The following is a 20,264-nucleotide window of genomic DNA, read 5'->3' as shown; positions in this document are numbered from 1 at the left end:
ACACCGCCTCGCTGGTGTCTGGTGAGCGTGGGGTAAGAGAAGCAATATCACTAGAAATAACGAGAATGGGCAGATGGGTCGACAGACAAATTCCATTTATTTACAATCAATGTAGCAATGGCACATTTTCTGAGCAGAGAGTGCCGACATGGTGCGGTATACCACAGTGAGAAATCAATGTTCTGTTATTCCGGGTTGTTACAGTGTCTCTGAAATTGCTGGTACCTTGTCTCTGCTCGGATGAACGGCTGCCCTTATAAATCCCGACCGCACCTATCGCAGACAGGTGTTTTCGCCTCCGATTCTGGCTTCTTGATCTGCTTCTGCAACTGCGGCAAGTCATGTTCAAGCACATCGCTGAGTGCCTTTGATGCTTCTGCGAGCTCCTCGGGACTGGAACCAGGTTTTGGGTATTAGCAAGCGAACATGATCACATAATACGGCGTCAGTAAATGCAGACTTCTGAATAACAGAGGAACGAAGCATGATAACACATGGGCACATGGGTCGTACCTGATTGAAATGGGAGGGGCTAATCGGATTATGGTGTCATGCGTGGGCTTTGCAAGAATGCCCCTCTCCTTTAGCTTGATGCAAATATCATATGCAGAAGCAGGGTATAGAGCTTTGCTGCTTAGGTCTACTGCATTAAGCAAACCTCTCCCACGTATTTCCCTAATAATATCAGGAAATTTTTGTTGAACCTTTCGTAACTGGTCTCTGAACTCCTGACCTAACTCCGCGGCTCTGCAATTAAGCAAATGATCAGAACAAGAAAGGATAATACAGTTACTGGAGTTTCTTGTAAAAATATAATTTAGACAGTTACTGGAGTTTCTTGTAAAAAATAATGTACCTTTCAACAAGACCTTCATCCTTGACCACTTTCAGAGATGCGATTGCCACAGCACTTGCCAACGGGTTTCCACCAAAGGTACTGCAAATGATCAAGTGTAACTGTATAAGGGTAATTTCAGGAACAAGACATACACAAAAAGAACACTGAAAATAACAAAGAGATCATACAGCTGAATCTAGAGTGTAATTTCCTAGTGTGATGGTCAAAACTAGACGACGGCATGTCGAGATTTGTGCTCACTAAAGACAAAACTGAATCAGCTTACATTCAACTTTGCTTTGGAATGAACTAAAACAAACAAAATTAACAGTAGTTCACACCTTCCATGTTCTCCTGGCTTGATACACAGCATGATATCCTTATCCGCGAGAACTGCACTGACCGGAACTACTCCAGCACCAAGTGCCTTGCCTAGAATCTGGAGAGTTGAGATGCATTGTCAAAACTCAGAATTGTAGTTGCTATCCTAGAGCAAAATGAAAACCTCACCCACCAGGTACTTGTGTAGTAGAAGAGGAGATAAATAGAGTCACCTCAACACCAGGTATTTGCGAAGCAAGCGGAGCAGATAAGTAGAGAGTATCAGCGAAGACACTTACCACCATATCAGGTCGTACACCTTCCCAATCGCATGCCAACATTTTGCCAGTTCGAGCTATGCCTGTTTGGATCTCATCATCAATCATCAGAATGTTGTGCCTAGAGCACAAATCTCTGACAGCTTTCAAATAACCATCTGGTGGGATTATTACCTACACAAATTTGCAACAGAATAAAGGATATATTCGGAAAAATGGTAGCATCAGGACATCAAACAATCATGATATAACAGAAACCTGGATAGAGGCACCAAAAATGTCACCTATAGAAAAACTAGCCCTGTCTTTTTAGCACTTTGGTCAGCAAAGGAACTAATTACTCACTGTCTATTTTTTGTTCCGTAAATCAACTACTCAAGTTATCTGAATACTGGCAGATGATTTAAAATATCCAGATATACGTGTTTTCCTATCATGTCAGAGAGATATGGCACGGTGATTAAACTGCAGTGCTTGGATCTAATAACTTGCAATTTATAAACCAGGACAGTGTGCAATCAAAGGGTTCCCCTAAATTCATATGTCTATCCATATCATAAAGTACTTTCTTCTTCTTTATTTTCCATTTTGCAGGATTATTATTCTACTGTTGATCATTATTGCTACCACATCTAGTGTATCTTGACATTTAAGCTGGAAAATGTGCTCAAGCATATACGATACTCTTAGATGTGCCCAGAAAGTGCATACCATGCAGAGCTAACAAGCTCTTCCAGTCAATCAAATTCTCAAACTGAGTTCGATATGAACACAGTACCACTATGCAACATCAACTAGGGGACAATTAGTTTCTAACTATATAGGAAATAACTAGCAAGAGAGGATATCAAGAAATTCAAGAAAAGGCCAGTAACTTAAAGATTCATACCCCAGCTTCTCCTTGGATTGGTTCAAACAAAAAACCGCATATACGATCCCCATGCTCTGAACCAAATAGTATTTGTCAGCATGCTTCTACACACTAATAACAGTAGCATATGGTTGGCACTTGACATTTTGACAGAGCTCAATGGATTGGATACCTTTAAAGATTTTCTCCAACCCATCAATGTCTCCAAAATCAACTTTAAGATGACCAGGAACCAAAGGACCAAAACCACGAGTTGCATCATTGTCACAGCTCATAGAAATGACCCCCAACGTCCGACCATGGAAACATCCACAGCAAGAGACAATCAAAGCCTGCAAAACTCCAAACATTTGACAAAAGTAGGTATTAATGTGCTTCCAGCTTCTCAAGGTATTAACCACTGCATTTGCCAAGACATAAAATATGATAATCTTCATTTAGTTGTATCACAGAGCGATCAAACAGTAATAAGAACAAGTAGGAAAACAGACACTGCTTCAACAGCTTTTTTGCGCCTGTCATTGAGTTTTTCATTTATTTAATACAATGATATGATATCTTTATGTGTTTTCAGGATATCCAGATAAAATAAGCAAGAGCATATATCTGGGAGCAACACAATACTAAAGCACGGGCATATCTCCGATCACCAAATGTAGGCTTAAGTTTTTTTTTTTTTTGAGAAACCGGCAGGAGCACTGCCTTTTCATATAGAAGGAAGAGGTGAAAACCAATATGTACAGAGCTGCGCACGTTTTGAAGGGATCATGGCCAACCCTAGCTTAAGTTGGGGGCTATGATGCGCTTATTTTGAAGATGTTGTGAGAAAGGAACTTTTGACACATTTACTCTATGGTAAATGATAGTATTAAAGTTGGATAGGCTCTGTTATGCGAAAGGAACTTTGACACATTTACTCTATGGTAAATGGTAGTATTAAAGTTGGATAGGCTCTGTTATGCGATGCTTTCCTCTCACATTTCTTCTCATATGTCATCAAACAAATATTTTATAATATATTTCCTTGCTTAATTAGAAAAAGAACTAGCCAAATATCATCATCTGCGACAGTGTCAAACAGAACCATAAGTAATTTTTTTTTATTTGCGAAGAAGCCTTAACAGTTAACAGGCCATCCAGAGAACATAATATGCTAGACAGATGCAAGTCAGAGCTGAATTGAAACCTAAGCCTGTTAGCAGGTCAGAAATCCATTGAAGCACCAGCACATACCAATACTGGAAAAACCCTAATAGGATTACACATGTACCATATCGTGAAGTTATACCTCGTTCTTTGGTATATTCTTCTTTTCATAACCCCATTTTCTTGCCAATTTAATAGCCGTTTCCACTCCTTCGGCTCCAGTGTTCATTGGCAACATCATATCATACCCAAACATGCTCGTCAAATACTCCGCAAAGACTGGGAACTTGTCATTGTAGAAAGCTCTGGAACTAAGTGTAAGCCTTTCTGCTTGTTCTATCAAAGCTCTTAGGACTTTTGGATGGCAATGGCCCTACAAGAGAATTGACAAACCAAGATCATGAATTATGAGCATAGATAAGTTGTCTCGAAGAATGTACACCAACCAATTCCGATCTGTGAGGGTCAAATAGCACTTGGATAAAATGTGTAATTGCAGAGAAAATAACCTGATTGACTGCAGAATAAGCAGAGAGAAAATCAATATATTTGTTGCCTTCAGGGTCCAATATATGCGAACCTTCCCCTTTGGAAAACACCATGGGAATCGGATGGTAGCTGCACGCAGTGAAATGCTGAGCTCAGCAAGAATTTCAGACTAGAAATTTGGATCATCGCATCATCAAAACAGAAAGCGTGACTTTGCAGATAAATACACACCATGATTTTGGGTCGGAATCTCAATCAAATGCAGTAGCAATCGATCCGAGGTATCAAAGCAAGTGCGAATTTAGACTAGTTCGAAACAAAAGCGACGCTGTTGAGTCACTGTCACTACTATGATATACAGAAACTGCAGTCTGTGTATACAGTAGGTACTAGTCATAAACAAACATCCCAAAATTGACATGTGAGATTCTGCTGAAAAATGTTTGTGCGAGCCTAATTTGGTGATCGATTACTCCATTGCGGAACCGCGCCACTATCTGAAGATGAAGTGCCGAAGAAGAATATGAAAGGGGCTAACCGAAGACAGCCCCAACTCACACGAACCCGAACACAGAGCGCGAAAGCCCGCTACTCGCGCGATCGGAGAAATGATTGGCAGAGTTTTTGCCGCTGAGACATTTACGCAAGCAGAAGGCGTGCGAGGAGGGGGGAGAGCAAGCAGTCACCGTACTTGTGCGCGCTGCAGTCCCGCTCCATCCGTATGAGCTCCTCCGACGACAGCGCCGCCGCGGGCGCCGAGGTGGAGCACATCCCCCGGCGCGCGATCGCCAGCGCCCGCGCCGCACCCCGCCGCGCCATCGCCGCCGCCGCCATCTCCGCCCTCTCCCTCCCGGCGCGCGCGCGTTTCACTCGCTTCTAGGGCGTGGAGTGTGGTGGATGCGTCGTCGTACGAATACGAGTCGTGCCAGTGCGGGGCCCCGGTCCAGCAGGCTTCCTCCGCTTCTTGTTGCGTGGTGGTAGTGCCGGAAGTGGAGGACACGCCACCGTCCGTCCGGCGCGAGTTTGGCCGCGGTTGCTTCCTGCGTTGGGATGCGGAACCAAAGTTTCTCACGGCGTCTCTGGATGGGGGCGGGATGGGGGCGGAGTCGACGGAGTTATCCGTCCGCCGTCGACTGCCGTTTTGGTTACGGAACAAGGGCAGAGTGAAAAAGAGAGAAGTGGAGTGGCGTGCGCGCGTCGCGATGGCTCGGGCTCGACCCGCGGCTAGCCAGTAGTCTCCACTCCACCTGCCCGACCGCAACAGGGAGTCGGGCGGGCTTCACTCCTTCTCTTTCGGTTTGACACGTGACATGTCATGAGCAGTGGTGAAGCCAGAAAATATGTAGAGAAAAGTGCATATTTCAAGGGCTGCGCTAGGCGTCAGCCGGCTGATTTCCCGCATGGATCAGCCGGTTCGACTGCCGTTGATTAGCCGCATCGCACGTCTAAAATTGATGGGCAGTTTCTTTCACCACGTGGGTGGAGCCAGGGGAATTTGAGGATTTGCCCCTCCTTTGCTTGCACTTCTAGGATTTGCCCTCCTTTTCCTTGTAATTGATTATTTGCAACACATTTGCTAAAACTTTGATGATTTGCCCTTTCTATCCCGTTTGAGATTACACTACAAATTGGATGACCCAAATGCCCTTCTTTCTTATGTGTTCGTCCCGCAGCCCACTTGCTGCCGTGCTGTGCTGCTCCTCCTCCTCTTCCCACACTCCGATGGCAACCCACTGCTGCTCCTCCCCACATGCTACAGTGCAGTCTACGAGCAGATGCTGCTCCTCCTCTCCCCACGTCCTCCTCCCTCCTCTACAACAACACGTGCGCGAGCTCTCGGAGGAAGGAGCTGCACTTCCTGAACCAGTTACCCATGAGACCATGACGGCGCGGACCGTGCTGTCCGCCACGATCGCCAACAGACGTGTGTGCATCTCCATGGGCGCGTGACTTCCGCGGCCACGCCGGCCTCCCCGAGCATCTCTTGTGAGCTCCCCACGAAAGGTCCATGGCTCCATGCCCGGGGACGGTGGTGGCTGTCCATGGCGAGCTCGGCGAGGGGAGCGGCGTCCTTCTCCGACTCTGTGCATGCAGCAGTAGCAGCAGCAACAGCCGGGCGCCCAGGTGCTAGAGCGCGAGCACGCACACAACACAAGCACAAAACACGCACTCACGCCCAGCTGCTAGAGCACGCACGCACGCACACAAACACAACACACACAGAGCACTCACGCACACAAGCACGCCCAGGCACACATCCGCTGGCCTTCCGCCTCAAGGCGTCTCCGTCCGTCTGGCTTTTGCTCCTCTCCCCAAGCAGGTGCTCCATCAGCAGACCGGTGGCTGTAGGTCGAGCCCGGCCACCGCGTGCTACCTCGCCGTCGCCTTATTCGCACCCGCCTCGAGCGTCGTGCTTGGAGAGGCCCAGATTTTCTGCACCAGATGAGCAACAAGGCCGGCGGGGGCAGAGCCACGGCCAGCTCCGCCGGAGCAACAGCGGCGGCGGGAGTTCCATCTCCGCGTCAGGTCTTCCCGCTCAGAGATGCGCTCGGTTGGGGTGGACTGAGCAGGACAGGGGCAGTTTGGACATTTTACAGTGGGCCCATCTTGCCAAGGGCAAATCATCAAGTTTCTGTCAAAGGTGTGGCAAAAGATCAATACTAATGTAAACAAGGGCAAATCCTAGAAGTGTAAGCAAAGGCGGGACAAATCCTCAAATTCGCCGTGGAGCCAACAACTATTTGCCCTTTCTAATCACTGGTGCCTTGCGAGCCGTAGGATCCGTCATCCTCTATTATTGCAATACAGGTCATGTTGTAGAAAATTTCTACAACACGGGTCATATTACAGAATTTTTTGCAACATAGGTCAAGTTGCATTTTTTTTGCAACAGAGACCGTTGCAAAATAATTTTTTTGCAATATAAGCTTTGTTACAGTTGTTCCGGTAACAGAGGCCTTGTTTCAAAAAAGAAATTGCAATGGATCCGATGAATTGAGCGACTGAGCGTCACCCTTTTATCATTGTAACATAGGTCATGTTGCGGGAAATTTCTGCAACACGATTCATGTTGCAAATTTTTTTGCAAGATTTCTTTTTTGCAACAGAGGTCTTGTTGCAATTTAGTTTTTGTGCAACAGAGGTCTTGTTTCATTATTTTTGCAACAAAGGTCTTGTTGCAATTTAATTTTTTTGCAACAAAAGTCTCGCTTTGAATTTAATTTTTCTGAAACAGAAGTCTTGTTGCAGTGCAGTTTTTACTGCAACAGAGACCTTGTTGCGGAAACTCATCGTAGTGGACATTGAGCAGCGAGCAGCCAGCAATGGCCACATTGACCGAAAGAAAGAAACAAGACCGCTCCCTTGGGACACGTGTCGTATGGACGAGTCGGCGAATGCTCGCGTGCGATCCGCCAGTAGAAGCCAAGCGTTTTCCTAAAAAAACTGAACTACAGAAGCACGTTGCAACACTAACCTATCGATTTTGCTGAAGCCACATCTGTAAAGACACACAGGATACGCCGTTGAAAAAAGCAGCTATGGTGTGCCGTACATGGCAGCAGTGCACGAAATAGTGTGTGCGGCAGTAAAAATCAAACACATATGGATAAGCATCAACTAATATCCCACGAGGACCATGCACGTGCAAGGGATGGACGTGGAGACTATGTATCGCGGGAGAAAACGGATCAGGGATCCAACGGCACAACGGGCGGCGGACGCGCGCTAAAAATCAGCCGGGTGAAACTAATTGTTTCCCATATTTCAATCCTAAACTTTTGCCTTAGTCTAATTTACAACCCCGAACTCCAATACCGTCTAAATTACAACCCCCAACTCTCAAAACCAGCTAGGATTCAACCCTCCCCTCTCTGTTGACCGGTTTTGACCTGGTTGACCAGTTTTGACTAGTCAACAGGTCCAGTCAGCATGCCACGTCAGCAAAAAATGCAAAATTTCCAAGGAAAAAAATCTGTAAAATCGAAGAAAATCCAGGAAAAGAAATAAGAAATCAAATTTCCGAAAAACAGGGAAAATAAAAAAATGAATTTCCAGGAAAGACCCAAAAACTCAAATTCCCGAAAAAATTATTTCCAGAAAAAATAAAAAAATATTTTTTTTATTTTCCCTAGCTTTTTTCGCAAACAATTTTTTCAGAATTTTGATTTTTAAATATTTTCTCCTGATCTTACAGATTTTTATTTACTTTTTCTTGAAATTTTGAAAAAAAATCTAATGTGGCATGCTGATTGGACCCGTTGACTAGTCAAAACTGGTCACCCCAGGTCAAAACCGGTCAACAGGGAGGGGAGGGTTGAATCCTGACCGGTTTTGAGACTTGGGGGTTGTAATTTAGACGGTATTGAAGTTCGGGGTTGTAAATTAGAGTAGGGTAAGAGTTCGGGGTTGAAATATGCACTTCTCTCAAATATGTATAGCGGTCCAAGTGCTGCTCAAATAGGTTGGGGAAGGCCAAAGTACTGCAAAACAGATTTTTAGCAACAAGTAATTACTAATGCTGCCACTGTTCATGGTAAATTAGCACTAAATTCCTAATCTTAGAGGGGGTCAGGCCCCTGCTGTCCCCCGGTCTTGCCACTGGTCATGAGTAGGGGCATAGCCAGCCGCCAGTTCACCACACAATGAAAGTCTTTGTGGATGTGGTTGGTTTCTCACATCGATTTTGGCATCATTGTATTTGTGGCCCGATAGAGTCTCGTCAAGCTAATACAACCTTCACATCATGTTCTACACTTCTTTTAATAGCCCACAAAGCCTCCGAATGGTTGTGAGTGTGCTCTTTGGATGTGACGGGGTTGCTGCTTGATTACGTGCAAGACATGTGGTGTTGTAACTGCCTTTTCGAATAGTGAGGTCACCTGACACATAGTCATATGCATGGGCATAGGCAACAAAACTAAATCACATTCATACTACTTACCGAAGTAGCATAGGCATAATGGTGTCTTAGACGGCCGTACACATTAAGCAATACCGATTACAAAGTTCAAAACCCACACACTAACGAAGATCGACTACAAATCCCTCACTCCTCGACCATGGAAAGAGTTGGGTCATGTTGGCCGCACTTGATCACCACATCTGCATAGGAACAATTGAATGTGACAAAGTAGCCAATCTGCATGTGGTGAGCAATGGCCACCTTTGATCCATGACAATCCTCACGTTAACATTTCGGAGCCTGACCTTCGAGTTGCATGCGGTGTTCATCTAAAGAGCGGTCTCCCGTGGGAGGGGCCGGGGTGCTCAGGAAAGGCATTAGGGATGGAAAGTAAATCCACCCCATGTGCTGAGAGCACCTTACGGTAGTGGGTTGGACGTCGTCGTCCCCCAACCCCTCTTGGAGGCGCTGCCTTCTGCTACCTCCTTGCCCTTGGAGCAGCTTCTTTCAGCAGCATTGTCGAGGACTAACTTTCTGAGAACACTCCAATGAAGAACATAAGCATATTACACCTGGACTCGAACTATAATGGTGACGATCTTCACTTCATGATGTCATGTAGAAGGGGGAGATGGTAGAAGGATTAGAACTACAATGTATAAGATCAACCCTTGTACCAACGATCACCTAAATACATGGATTGCACAACAATGAAGATCACACTAATTTATCACCAAAATACACTGATCTACCCTAAGCCATACTAATCTACCCACAAATCATACCGATATACCACCAAATCAATTTTATGTACACAAAAATCCCACGGATCTCCCTCTACCCCAAATGAAACGGATCTTCCCCAAAATCTAACACTAAATAGAACCCTAAATTGAATCCTAATTGGACACCCAAAAAACCTATCAAACCCTCAATTGAAGTCTATATTTCCCGTCGTTGATGTTCTCCATCCAGATCTTTGCTCTGCTGATCCTCGTCGCATTGCCGGTGGAAGAGAGTAATAGTGAGAAAGGGGTGAAAGGATTTGCGGCGCACCTTCAGGAAACAACGCGATGTCTCCTGCTCCTCCCCGCAGGTGCAACTACGTGCTCTCCTTGCGCTCGCTCGGTCATGGCTTGTTGGAAACAGTCAGTTTGGTCATTCCTCTAGGGCCAGGCTATGTGTTGCCTTCAAAACGTGCAATGCAGGCCCAGCCGACCGTGCAAGTATCCAAATGAGACAAATTTGCTCTCCCACAACCTGGCTAGGTGTTATGTAGTCAACCAAAAATGCCCTTGATGGCTCACTCCTTCACTGATGCTAGCATTATTCATCATTGTTCATCAGAGAAGACTGTGTTTACCACTGTAGCACTAATGTTGGTCTAGAGCGTAGCCCAATCCTAGGCACGCAACTTGTAATGGTTTTGTGGTAATCGTAATGTGACACCGTTCTCTCGACCACGCCATGTGAGTCTTGATGGATGCAGTTGTGAGTGGTTCCGAAAGTTCTTTCAAAAAAATAGTACAAACACATATGCTCATATTCACGTAGACGCACACGCACAGATGCACTCACCCCTATGAATGCACAACACACACACCCTACCCCCTATGAACACCTTTGATAGACCGAGTCATCAGATCTTGAGTTTGACAAAGTCATCACATGCGTCTAGCTATCGACGGGAACATCGTCTATTGAAAGGCTATTCTGCCTTTATGAGACATGCATGTGCCAAACTTGGTGGGCTGGAGGTACAACCACCCTCCTAACAATCCACCCATAGCTTGTCTTGGTTCCGAATGTTTTTGGCCCTGGTCCAAGCGGCAATGAGGCTATCCATCAACAGTCTCAGACCAGTGAGTGTGTGGCATGCACCATATTTCTCAATGTAGCTACCATTCTACAAAGAAATGGATATTTTTGACCTATCATAGAAAGGGATAATCTAGTCCACTCTTCACAATGTTTTCCACTTAGTTTTCTACCCCGTTACTTTCTTTGATCTAAGAGTTGGGATGACTCTGTTAGTTTTAGTAGGGCTGGAAACTCTACCCAAAGCAGGAATTTAAATTAAGCAAGTTTTCGAAGTTACAATTTTGCCTCTCCAATTGCAAGAAGAAGTACAAAGGATGAATGCAAAAGTTGAAGGGTCAAACTCCTCTATGGGGGGAAAGACGGGAAGGATAAACATGTAAAATCACTTGTTTGAAACATCTAAAAAATCTGCCAATATGTTTCCAAAAATCGAAAGCTAAGCGATAATAGTTTTGTGAAATCATTAATCAACTCAAAACAAAAGATGAAAAGAACTTGTTCTAGTGACCAGGAACGGACACCGTAGCCAACAAGTTAAATCATGCAATTGATTGCGAGCAATGAGCTGACACGGTAAGGGGGTTCTAGCGGTGCTGATATGCAACGGTGAAAAATCCACCACACACATTTGTTGAGATCTGTGCACTCCAATACATCCAAATTTATATGCATGTATCTCGATCCATTGCGAATGATTATGTCAAATCAGTGTAGGTCCCCCATCATCTCACCCAACAATATCATCCTTTATTCCACATTTGTTAATTTAAATCATCCATATATTTTAAACCATAATTTTATTTTCGAAACCTATCATATATTTGAAATCCTGGCACCAAGACCTTTATAACAATACTTTTATTCCACGTTGGATACATTTCAAGCACGTTTAAATTTCAAAGTTTCGATCCATTTATTTCACTCAATCTATCTCAGTGTGTGAAACTGCTTAGAACAAGACCAATGAGTGAAATATGTTTTTTAAGATGAGAAATTAGTTTTTCGAGATGAGCAAAAAATAATAATGAGCGAATTATTTTATTTGAAATGGGTGGAATCTGTTTTCCAAAATGAGTGAAATTATTATTATGATTAATTCACTGAAATCATTTGTTTTGAATTGAGTGAAATCAGTGTTTCAAAATAAATGAAATAGTATTGCTAATGAGTGGTTTGTTTAATTGAATGAAATTAGTTTTTCAAATGAGTGAAATCATTATTTTTTTAATTGAGTAAAATTACTTTTTGAATTGAGTGAGATCAGTTCTTTGAAATGAGTGAAATATACTTTTTGAAATTAGTGAAATTCATTTTTTTAATGAGTGAGATATGTTTCTTTAACGAGTGAAATCATTTTTTAATTGAGTGAACGGATTTTTAAAATTGGGTGAAATCAGTTTTCAAATGAGTGAACCAAGTGTTTTAAAATGAGTGAGATCTGTTTTGAAATGAGTGAAATTAATTTTATGAATAGGCTGAAATCAGTGCTTGAAAATGAGTGAAGTCTGTTTTTTGAAACTGGGTAACTAAAAAAATTGTGAACGGATTTTGAAGTGCGAAATAAACTGAAATTGAAATATGGTTGAAACAGTAAAATTCAAGCAAGTCAAAATGTATCCAAGATAGGTCTTTCTTCTAAAGTTTTGATCGCCCTGAATTCAAACATATAAAAAGTTTCAACACTAGAAATTTGGTTCAAGAGTTACCAACCATTCCCAATGTCACAATGAAATAAAATAGAAGTCCTTTTTATGGAAGAGAGAAATCATGCGGCCGTCTTTTCTCCACTCGACCCCTCTCTCTCTCTCTCTCTCTCTCTCTAAAAGCTGGTACAAACCTGGCATGCAACGGTTGCATTTCATCTCCATTCTCTGTATTGCACAACAAAAATTATTTGTCAATCTATACGTGGACAGTTATAACGAATCTCAAAGCAAGTTCTGAAGGTCTCACAAGTTGATTCTTCATCGTTACACAAAAAGAAAAACTTGCGGCTAGTAAAACCGTTTTCTGGGCCGATACGAGCCACATTACGCATCGCGGGCCCGCATCTACACACACTAATGCATTTTTTGGAAGAAAAAAAACTTCCAATCTATTCATCATCAATCATGACAGTATAACGAATATCAGAAGTAATAAAAATTACATCCAAATCCGTAGACCACCTACCGACAACTACAAGTCAAAGGCGTGCCGCCATCATCATCCCTTCCTCGCTGGAGCCAAAAAAACTTATTGTAGTACACAGTCGGAAAGTCATCATGCTAAGATCTCATAGGACCAGCGCACCAGAACAGCAACCACCACCGATAAATATAAAGCGTAGATCAGAAAGATCCAACCTAAAAACACACGAATATAGACGAACGAAGATCAGATCCGAGTAGATTCATCAAAGACAACCACGGACCGAATCCCGTGAGATTTGCTGGAAACACACCTCCGCATATAGGTACCTCAATCGTTGTCCCTCTTGTCAACTATTTAAAATACGATGCCAAAAGCCATAGCAGAAGAAATGCAATTCAGAATTCACGCAATGGTACAAAGTTCTTGCATGCAAGCAAGTTTATCCTCTGTCCGCCGATTGATGGCATTTCTTCGGCAGCCTCGGAAGGAGCTTGATTGATTTCGCCGCAAACAAACGCACACACGCTGGAACAGTGGAACGATTGGATGGCAACAGAACAAAACAGACATGTGTCGTGCCAGTTTTTATTCCTTGACCCGGTACACAGATTACAGGGGGTTCGGTCCATGAACGACGCTACTGAGAAAGTGAGAAACTAGAAATCGATCGCCGGCCGAGCACAAAGCACGGAGCCAGCAGTACCCAAATAATAATAATAAAGATAAAAGGCACAAACGAGTGAGACGGAGGAAACAACAGTGCAGTCTGATAAGGAGACGCACGATTGCACAGACGTGCAAGTGCTGATTGCCCATTGCCGGCCGGCTAGCCGGCTAGCTTATTGTACGCATCATACCGACGTACGCAGCTGGCGGGTCGAGCAAAGCTACTCGAGGCCAAAGTGCTTCCTCATGCCGCCCACGAACTGGAACACGGCCTCGGCGTCCGGCAGCGACTTGGCCACGCACTCGTTCTCCTTGGCGCACCGCGCCGCCCAGGCGGTCAGCGTCGGGCACTCCTCCGCGATGCTGAACCCGGCGAGCCGCTCGTACGTCAGGAACCAGGGGACGAAGGTCACCAGCGCCACGTCCGCGTACCCGAGCGCGTCGCCGCCGAAGTAGGGCTTCTCGCCCAGCTCACCCTCCAGGGTCTTGAACACGCCCACCATCTCCTTCTTCCCCTCCTCCACCGCCGGCGCGCCCTTCGGCACCTTCCAGATCTTCCCGGCGCACTCCGGCATCTGCACGCACACGCGAGTTATGGCTTACGAGCAGCTTCGTAAGCAGCTGAATCAGTGGATGTAGACTCTACCTTGGTGTCCACGTAGGCGGCCCAGAAGCGGGCGTTGGCGCGCGCGTAGGCGTCGGCGGGGAGGAGCTGCGCGCCGGTGCCGGCGAAGGCCTCGTCGATGAACTCGAGGATGACGAGGGACTCGCAGACGGCCTTGCCGTCGACGAGGAGGACGGGGACCTTGGCGTGGACGGGGTTGGACGACAGCAGCAGCGGGCCCTTGGCGACCATGTTCTCGGCCGTCTCCTCGTACTCCACGCCCTTCTTCGCCAGCGCGATCTTCACCCTGTTCCCGAACGGGCTCACGAAGCAGTTGAGAAGCTTCACGGTCGCCATTGCCTTTGATGAGCTAGTTAATCAGGGTCTGGTTAAGGTTATGGGCTTATGGCGTGTGTTTGCGTTGGTATTTTCTCGGTCGACTGGGGGCGTATATGTAGGGTCCGAATGCATGGCACACTTTGCTGCGACCTCGTGAGAAACGTCTGCTTTCGGTGTTTTTGGTTGCTTTCTTGTCCCTAGCGCAAGCAGGAATAAGCATGAGTATGTGCAGATCGGTTTCATCGAAGGACTGGCTTTGCTCACGTCGTTGAAATTTGTTCGTTAATAATTTCTTAGAGATGGGGCCAGACGGAGCTTACCTTTCTCGGTGTCGCTCCGGATGGCGTCATTTGCATGTATATAAGACTATAAGTCATGCTTCGGAGCCAGCTATGTTCTTTGTGGTCTTGTCCCTCCAGCTAGCCGATGGAGGTAAGCTCAATGTAGGTATGATTGCATATATCAGTATATCAGGGTTTGAGGTCAATATATCAATTTAGGTATTTTGATTGCTTCCAAGTTTTTTGCCCTTGCTTAAGCATGACTATGGTCTTTTATAACTTTGCTATTTACCGGCAGGTTTATTTAATATGCATATGTGATTGTGTTGGTTGTGTGCGTCCTAACTATGCATATGCAGGGTGTGTGTCATTGTGTTGTATCCACTTGATGCTTTATTTGGAGTCAATAAAATCAACCCTTTGTCGAAAAAATCGGACCTGCCACCTGGTATCTCAACATTCAACATAGGTGCCAAAACTCCACCCTTACCATGTTGGGCCAAATGTCCATTTGGTTGAAGCAACAAGTTAGCAAAGAGCCTACCACAGCCTTCCCTCAAAAGAGCCCACCACAATCTAGTGTGTCTATGTCGTTGATTGTGGAAAATGCTATTCTCCACTCAATGTGAAGGATAACCCATGTAATACAAAGGGGCGACTGCGTGGCTAAGATGGAGCATAGCACAAGCGTCGGTTTTTTGGGGGGTTTTCTTGTTTTTGTCTGATTGTTTTTTCGGAACTCCTATTGATTGCCATCACGCGCGACATCCTCCTCCGACTAGTAATTGTCGCGTTATGTGAAGGGGAGCAATGGAGCGGCGGCCAACACGCCTACTCCACCTCTGACTGTAGGTGGCTACAGTGCGAAGCAGATCGGGTGGCTGCCGCACCACCTCCTACATGGTTGCCATCGCAAGAAGGAGATCATGGGGAGCAACTAGCCAATGTGCCCTCCTTGTCATCCTTGTATCATAGGTGACTGGATGCAGTGAGGGGGTAAGATCAAGTGAGCGGTATTGGTATTACCCTTTAAGAAGAAAGAAAATAAAATAAAAACTAAAAAAATTAAATAATGAAGTTTTCTAAGAAACAATGAATTAGTAACATTGGTATTACCCTTTAAAATAAATAAATTATAAAATAAACAAACCAAACAATAACAAAATTTGCATACAATATACACAATAAATGTGATTCTCAAGAATAAGCATGCGATAGTGGAATTTTCACAAAAAAGAATTTCCCAAGAAGGAAAGAATTAGTGCGAATGATATTACTCTTAAAGAAGAAGAAATAAAATAATAACTAAAACAAAATGAAAACAACGAAGTTTTATAGGAAAAAATGAACTAGTAGCATCGGTATTACCCTTTAAGAAGAAAATAAAATAAAAACTAAAACAAAATTTAATGAACTTTTCTAAGTAGGAATGAATTGGTGGCACTGAATTACCCTTTAAGACAAAAAGAAAATGATTTTTTAAAACAAACAATGACAAAAATTTCACAACATATACATAATTTTTTTAAATGTGGAATAAATATATAATAGTAGTGGAGTTTTCGCAAAAAAGAGTTTCCTAAGAAGGAATGAATAAGTGGCATTGGTACTACACTCAAAGAAGAAAGAAAACGAAACAATAGCTAGATCTAAATCAAAACAATAAAGTTGTATAAGGAACAATGAATAGTTCCGTTGGTATTACCAATTAAGAATAAAGATAATGAAACAAGTTTAAATAGCTTGCACACAACTTTGCACTAAAATCACACTTTTATAGTATGCAAACAATAGTCATATAATAGTAGTGTTACTATTCATCATCCAGGGTGCAGAATAAGTTATTCTTCAATTGAGGTAATTTTACGATCATTTCATAATTAAATTACGTTTGCAATTCAAATAGTTACATTCCTATTGATTCAGTACGTAAAATTTGGCATAAGAAAATAAAAATATAGATCATAAGAGAAGAAAATTTGCAGTTTATGTGTATTTTACACTATGTTTTTACGTTTGTAATTTTACATAACGTAAAATATTTTTTACAACGATTATATATTTTCTTATGGTCTCTTTTTATGTCGGAAATAAGACAAAACTTACAGAACGTGAAATTACGGGGCATTGATGGTAAAATAGAGGGGGGGGGGTGAAGAATAACTATTTCTCACCCAGCATTTGAACTTTTCAGCTGGATAGAGATGAGTACATGCATTACACATAAGTGCACACAACACGTTTTTATAAGTTTTCAGAAATTATATATGATATAAAAATTAACAAAATAAATATAATGAATTTTTCTAAGCAATGATATATTAGTAGCACTGGTATTGTCCATTAAGAATAAAGAAAGTGAAAAAAACTTGCACACAACATTATATTCGAATCACACTTTTGGTAATACACAAAGAATAAACATATAATAGTGCAATTTTTACAATCTAACACTCGCTCCGTTCCTAAATATAAGTCTTTTAAGAGATTTCAATATGGAGTATATATGGAGCAAAATGAGTGGATCTACACTCCAAAATATGTCTATATACATCTGTATGTACTTCATATTGGAATCTCTAAGAAGACTTATATTTAGGAGCAGAGGATAATTTACACACATATTGTATAGTGCTTGCATTTATACTTACACACAGAAAAATAAAAAAAGAAGTTGTTTAAGAAACAATGAATTAGTGGCATTAGTATTTCCTTTTAAGAAGAAGAAAATTAAAAAGAACAAAATTTGCACGCAGTTTATACATAAATTGCATTTTTTATAATATGCAAGAATGAACATATAATAGTGGAATGATATCGGTATTGCACTTAAAAAAAGAAAATGGAATAAAAAACAAAATAATGAAGTTTTCTATGGAAGAATGAAACCCTTTAAGAAGAAATAAAATTAAAAAAAAAGTAAAACACAATCAAAACAATGAAGTTTTCTAGGGAATAACGAACCCCTTTAAGAAAAAAAAGAAAAAAAATTGCACACAAGTTTGCACTGAAATTGCACTTTTAGTAATATACAAAAAAAGAACATATAATATTGCAATTTCACACTCTACTATAATTTCCACACATGTTGTATAGTACTTGCATGTCTACTTACTTAAAACACACAAAAAAACGTTTTCTAAAAAAGAATGAAGTAGAGACATTGGTATCAACCTCTAAGAAGAAAAGGAATGAAAAATAAATCATGCTCAAATTTGCACACAATTTACACATAAATTGCACGTTTTATATATATGCAGGAAAAAACATATAATAGTAGAATTCACATAAAAAATAAGTTTTAAAGCATGAATGAATTAGTGTCATTGGTATTACCCTTAAATAAGAAATAAAGTGACATAAAACTTAAAGCAAAAATTTCCTTACAATTAGTACAAAAATTGCACTTTTTATAATATGTACCATACTCTAATACAATGTATACATGTAATACTTGCATGCATACATTTACACACACTCAACATCCAAAAATACACATAAAGAAAAAAAAACTCAACAAAACACACACACACACACACACACAAAAGCAAACACGTGCAAAAAAGAAAAACAGAAGCAAGAACAAGCAAAAAAGGCATGCACGCACAAAAAAATGGCATGCATTTCATCCACCCATGTGGGTGCAACAGTCACGAAGTGGAGACATGCATGAATGCGGGCTGCAGCATGCACCGAGCAAGAAAAGGCAGGAAATCGACTGAATAAACAACAGCGTCAGTCAAATCCATGAAAACTTCTTACACACGTATCCTAAAGCACATTAAATCAATGGCAACAAATTCGACTGACCTAAAATGAAAAACTCAGTCGCCTGATGTATAGCTAAAGTGGTAAAAAAAAAATGCCCAAACCAGCTCATAGAACAGTCCAAAAGAGAAACGCAAGAATCTCAGGCTTACATGTGTATAGCTAAAGTGCAAAACTTTGTACATGTGTCGCTTTCGGTCTTCCGGTAAATAAAGAATACCATATATATCCATAAAATTTGTACAAAGCATCGATCATATATACGTACATGGATAGTGATACACTACTAGTACTCCTTAAGTATATCTGGCTACAGGTAGGTAATCAAGTCGCTAGTGTATAGTCGATCAGCAGACTGCTGCTTCCTGCTCGAGCATGTCTCGGTTGAACCGCGTGATGAACTCCTCAACCTTCCGGTTGAGCTCCTCGTCGCTCAGCTGCCAATACTCGCGCTCCTCCTCTGATGGCGGCACCTTGTCGGTCTCCTCTGTAGCCGAGCACCGGAGCTTCATCTTTTCGACGGAGTCCTCATCTTGATCATCAGGTGTTACTGTAATATGAGCTTGTGGTGTTGCCCACTGATCGCCTTCCGCCATCGTTGCATCGCTCTTGTTGGTGCTAGCTGGTTCGGGCGCTTCTTCTTCTTCTTCGTCACGCTTATCAAGAACCGACGTATGGTCCGTGTCAGTTTTCGGCGTGCTCGCGGCACCTTCACCTTTGGTCAAAGCCAGCGCATGCCCCTCCTCCTCCGTGCCAGTCCATGACGGCTGGTCACCGCCTCCTGCGACGACACTAGTGGATATATCGACCGGTGCCGTTGGCTCGTGGGGTGCCATCAGCAGCACCGACGTCGCGTCACAGTAGTCCCCTTGGACGGTCGCCACCGGCTGATCACAGCGAACGACGACGTCGGGGAGGTTGTCGTGGTCGTGGTCGTACTGGTGGTGGGAGGCGGGGCTGAAGAAGAGCACGCCGGAGTCGGCGGCGATGATGGCGATGATAGAGTGGGACATGAGGAACCAGAAGGTGGAATCCCTTGCGAGCGCGGACGGCGGCACGCGCAGCAGCGACATGTAGATGATGGGCAGGGAGATCACCAGCGCCGAGATGGAGACCTTGGCGATGGCCTGCGGCTGCGGCGGCCGCATGCTCGCCATGCCACCGGCAAACTACAACTACTTGTAAATAGATATGTAGCCAGCTACTGAATTTGACCCTGAGCCGACCTTAAGCTATCTGCTTGTGACCCTGCCGGTTGTACAGCATGTCGCGCATGCACCTGCCCTTTTATAGAGCGCGATCGTGTTCGGCCGTCGCGTGGTGGGTTGATCTGTCTCGGCTCTAGAGAGTACTGGCAGCTACAGGAGAGGGCGTTGCACCGACGAGCTGGCGTGGTGTTCTTTTGCCCTAAGGCATAGGGTGGGCTGGCAACCCGTGCGGTTTCTGGGGTAAAAAGAGCCGCGCATGGAGCTCTGGGTGCGTGCGTTACAATGGACGCATGCGTGGGGCTTCGCCTTCATGGGAGCTGAACTCCACCACCCATGCGACGTCTAGCCCGCTGCCTAGCTATCAGAAATTAAACGGAAACGTCCGTGATGTATTTGCCCCTGAATATGAAACAACCGCGACCGTTGAATGGTGACCACCGACGTACGCCGATGGCGTACGTACGGCTCAATCAACCGGAACACACTGACGGTGACGGCGCTCAAGCCTCAAGGGTAGCACCTGGCACGTTCTTTTTCACCTTGATGATACTGGAGCTCAAGGAAAGCTGATACTGTAATGTACTGCTAACTGTGAGTT

The 20,264-nt window shown here is 43.6% G+C and overlaps 3 protein-coding genes across 3 annotated transcripts; all 3 read right to left on the bottom strand.

Moving 5' to 3' along the window:
* Positions 1–33: 33 nt before the first annotated feature.
* On the bottom strand, positions 34–5,077 carry DELTA-OAT (ornithine-delta-aminotransferase). The gene is made up of 10 exons (XM_048675730.2): positions 4,635–5,077; positions 3,964–4,072; positions 3,597–3,827; positions 2,481–2,640; positions 2,327–2,382; positions 1,459–1,611; positions 1,180–1,277; positions 857–937; positions 514–747; positions 34–393 (listed from the first exon to the last, which is right to left on the bottom strand). Exons 1-10 carry the CDS (start codon positions 4,775–4,777, stop codon positions 255–257), a joined length of 1,404 nt encoding a protein of 467 aa, XP_048531687.1. The 5' UTR covers positions 4,778–5,077; the 3' UTR covers positions 34–254.
* Positions 5,078–13,388: 8,311 nt separating this feature from the next.
* Positions 13,389–14,478, bottom strand: LOC125556645 (putative glutathione S-transferase GSTU1). Its single transcript, XM_048719333.2, has 2 exons — positions 14,113–14,478; positions 13,389–14,041 (listed from the first exon to the last, which is right to left on the bottom strand). Exons 1-2 carry the CDS (start codon positions 14,425–14,427, stop codon positions 13,688–13,690), a joined length of 669 nt encoding a protein of 222 aa, XP_048575290.2. The 5' UTR covers positions 14,428–14,478; the 3' UTR covers positions 13,389–13,687.
* A 4,191-nt stretch (positions 14,479–18,669) lies between these two features.
* On the bottom strand, positions 18,670–19,993 carry LOC125556644 (uncharacterized). The gene has a single exon (XM_048719332.2). The coding sequence runs from the start codon at positions 19,613–19,615 to the stop codon at positions 18,806–18,808; it is 810 nt and encodes a 269-aa protein (XP_048575289.1). The 5' UTR covers positions 19,616–19,993; the 3' UTR covers positions 18,670–18,805.
* Positions 19,994–20,264: the final 271 nt, after the last annotated feature.

The sequence above is a fragment of the Triticum urartu genome, chromosome 5A (genome assembly GCF_056163025.1).
Source record: "Triticum urartu cultivar PI428250 chromosome 5A, HENAU_Tu73, whole genome shotgun sequence".
Taxonomy (NCBI): domain Eukaryota; kingdom Viridiplantae; phylum Streptophyta; class Magnoliopsida; order Poales; family Poaceae; genus Triticum; species Triticum urartu.
This window is presented reverse-complemented; position numbering and strand designations above follow the sequence as displayed.

Coding starts and splice junctions, on each gene's coding strand:
- LOC125556644 (XM_048719332.2), bottom strand. CDS start 19,615: ATGGCGAGCATGCGGCCGCCGCAGCCGCAGGCCATCGCCAAGGTCTCC.
- DELTA-OAT (XM_048675730.2), bottom strand. CDS start 4,777: ATGGCGGCGGCGGCGATGGCGCGGCGGGGTGCGGCGCGGGCGCTGGCG. Junction 3,828..3,963: donor CTTATTCTGCAGTCAATCAG/GTTATTTTCTCT, acceptor ATTCTCTTGTAG/GGCCATTGCCATCCAAAAGT. Junction 394..513: donor GCCCCTCCCATTTCAATCAG/GTACGACCCATG, acceptor ACCTGGTTCCAG/TCCCGAGGAGCTCGCAGAAG.
- LOC125556645 (XM_048719333.2), bottom strand. CDS start 14,427: ATGGCGACCGTGAAGCTTCTCAACTGCTTCGTGAGCCCGTTCGGGAAC. Junction 14,042..14,112: donor CCGCCTACGTGGACACCAAG/GTAGAGTCTACA, acceptor GTGTGCGTGCAG/ATGCCGGAGTGCGCCGGGAA.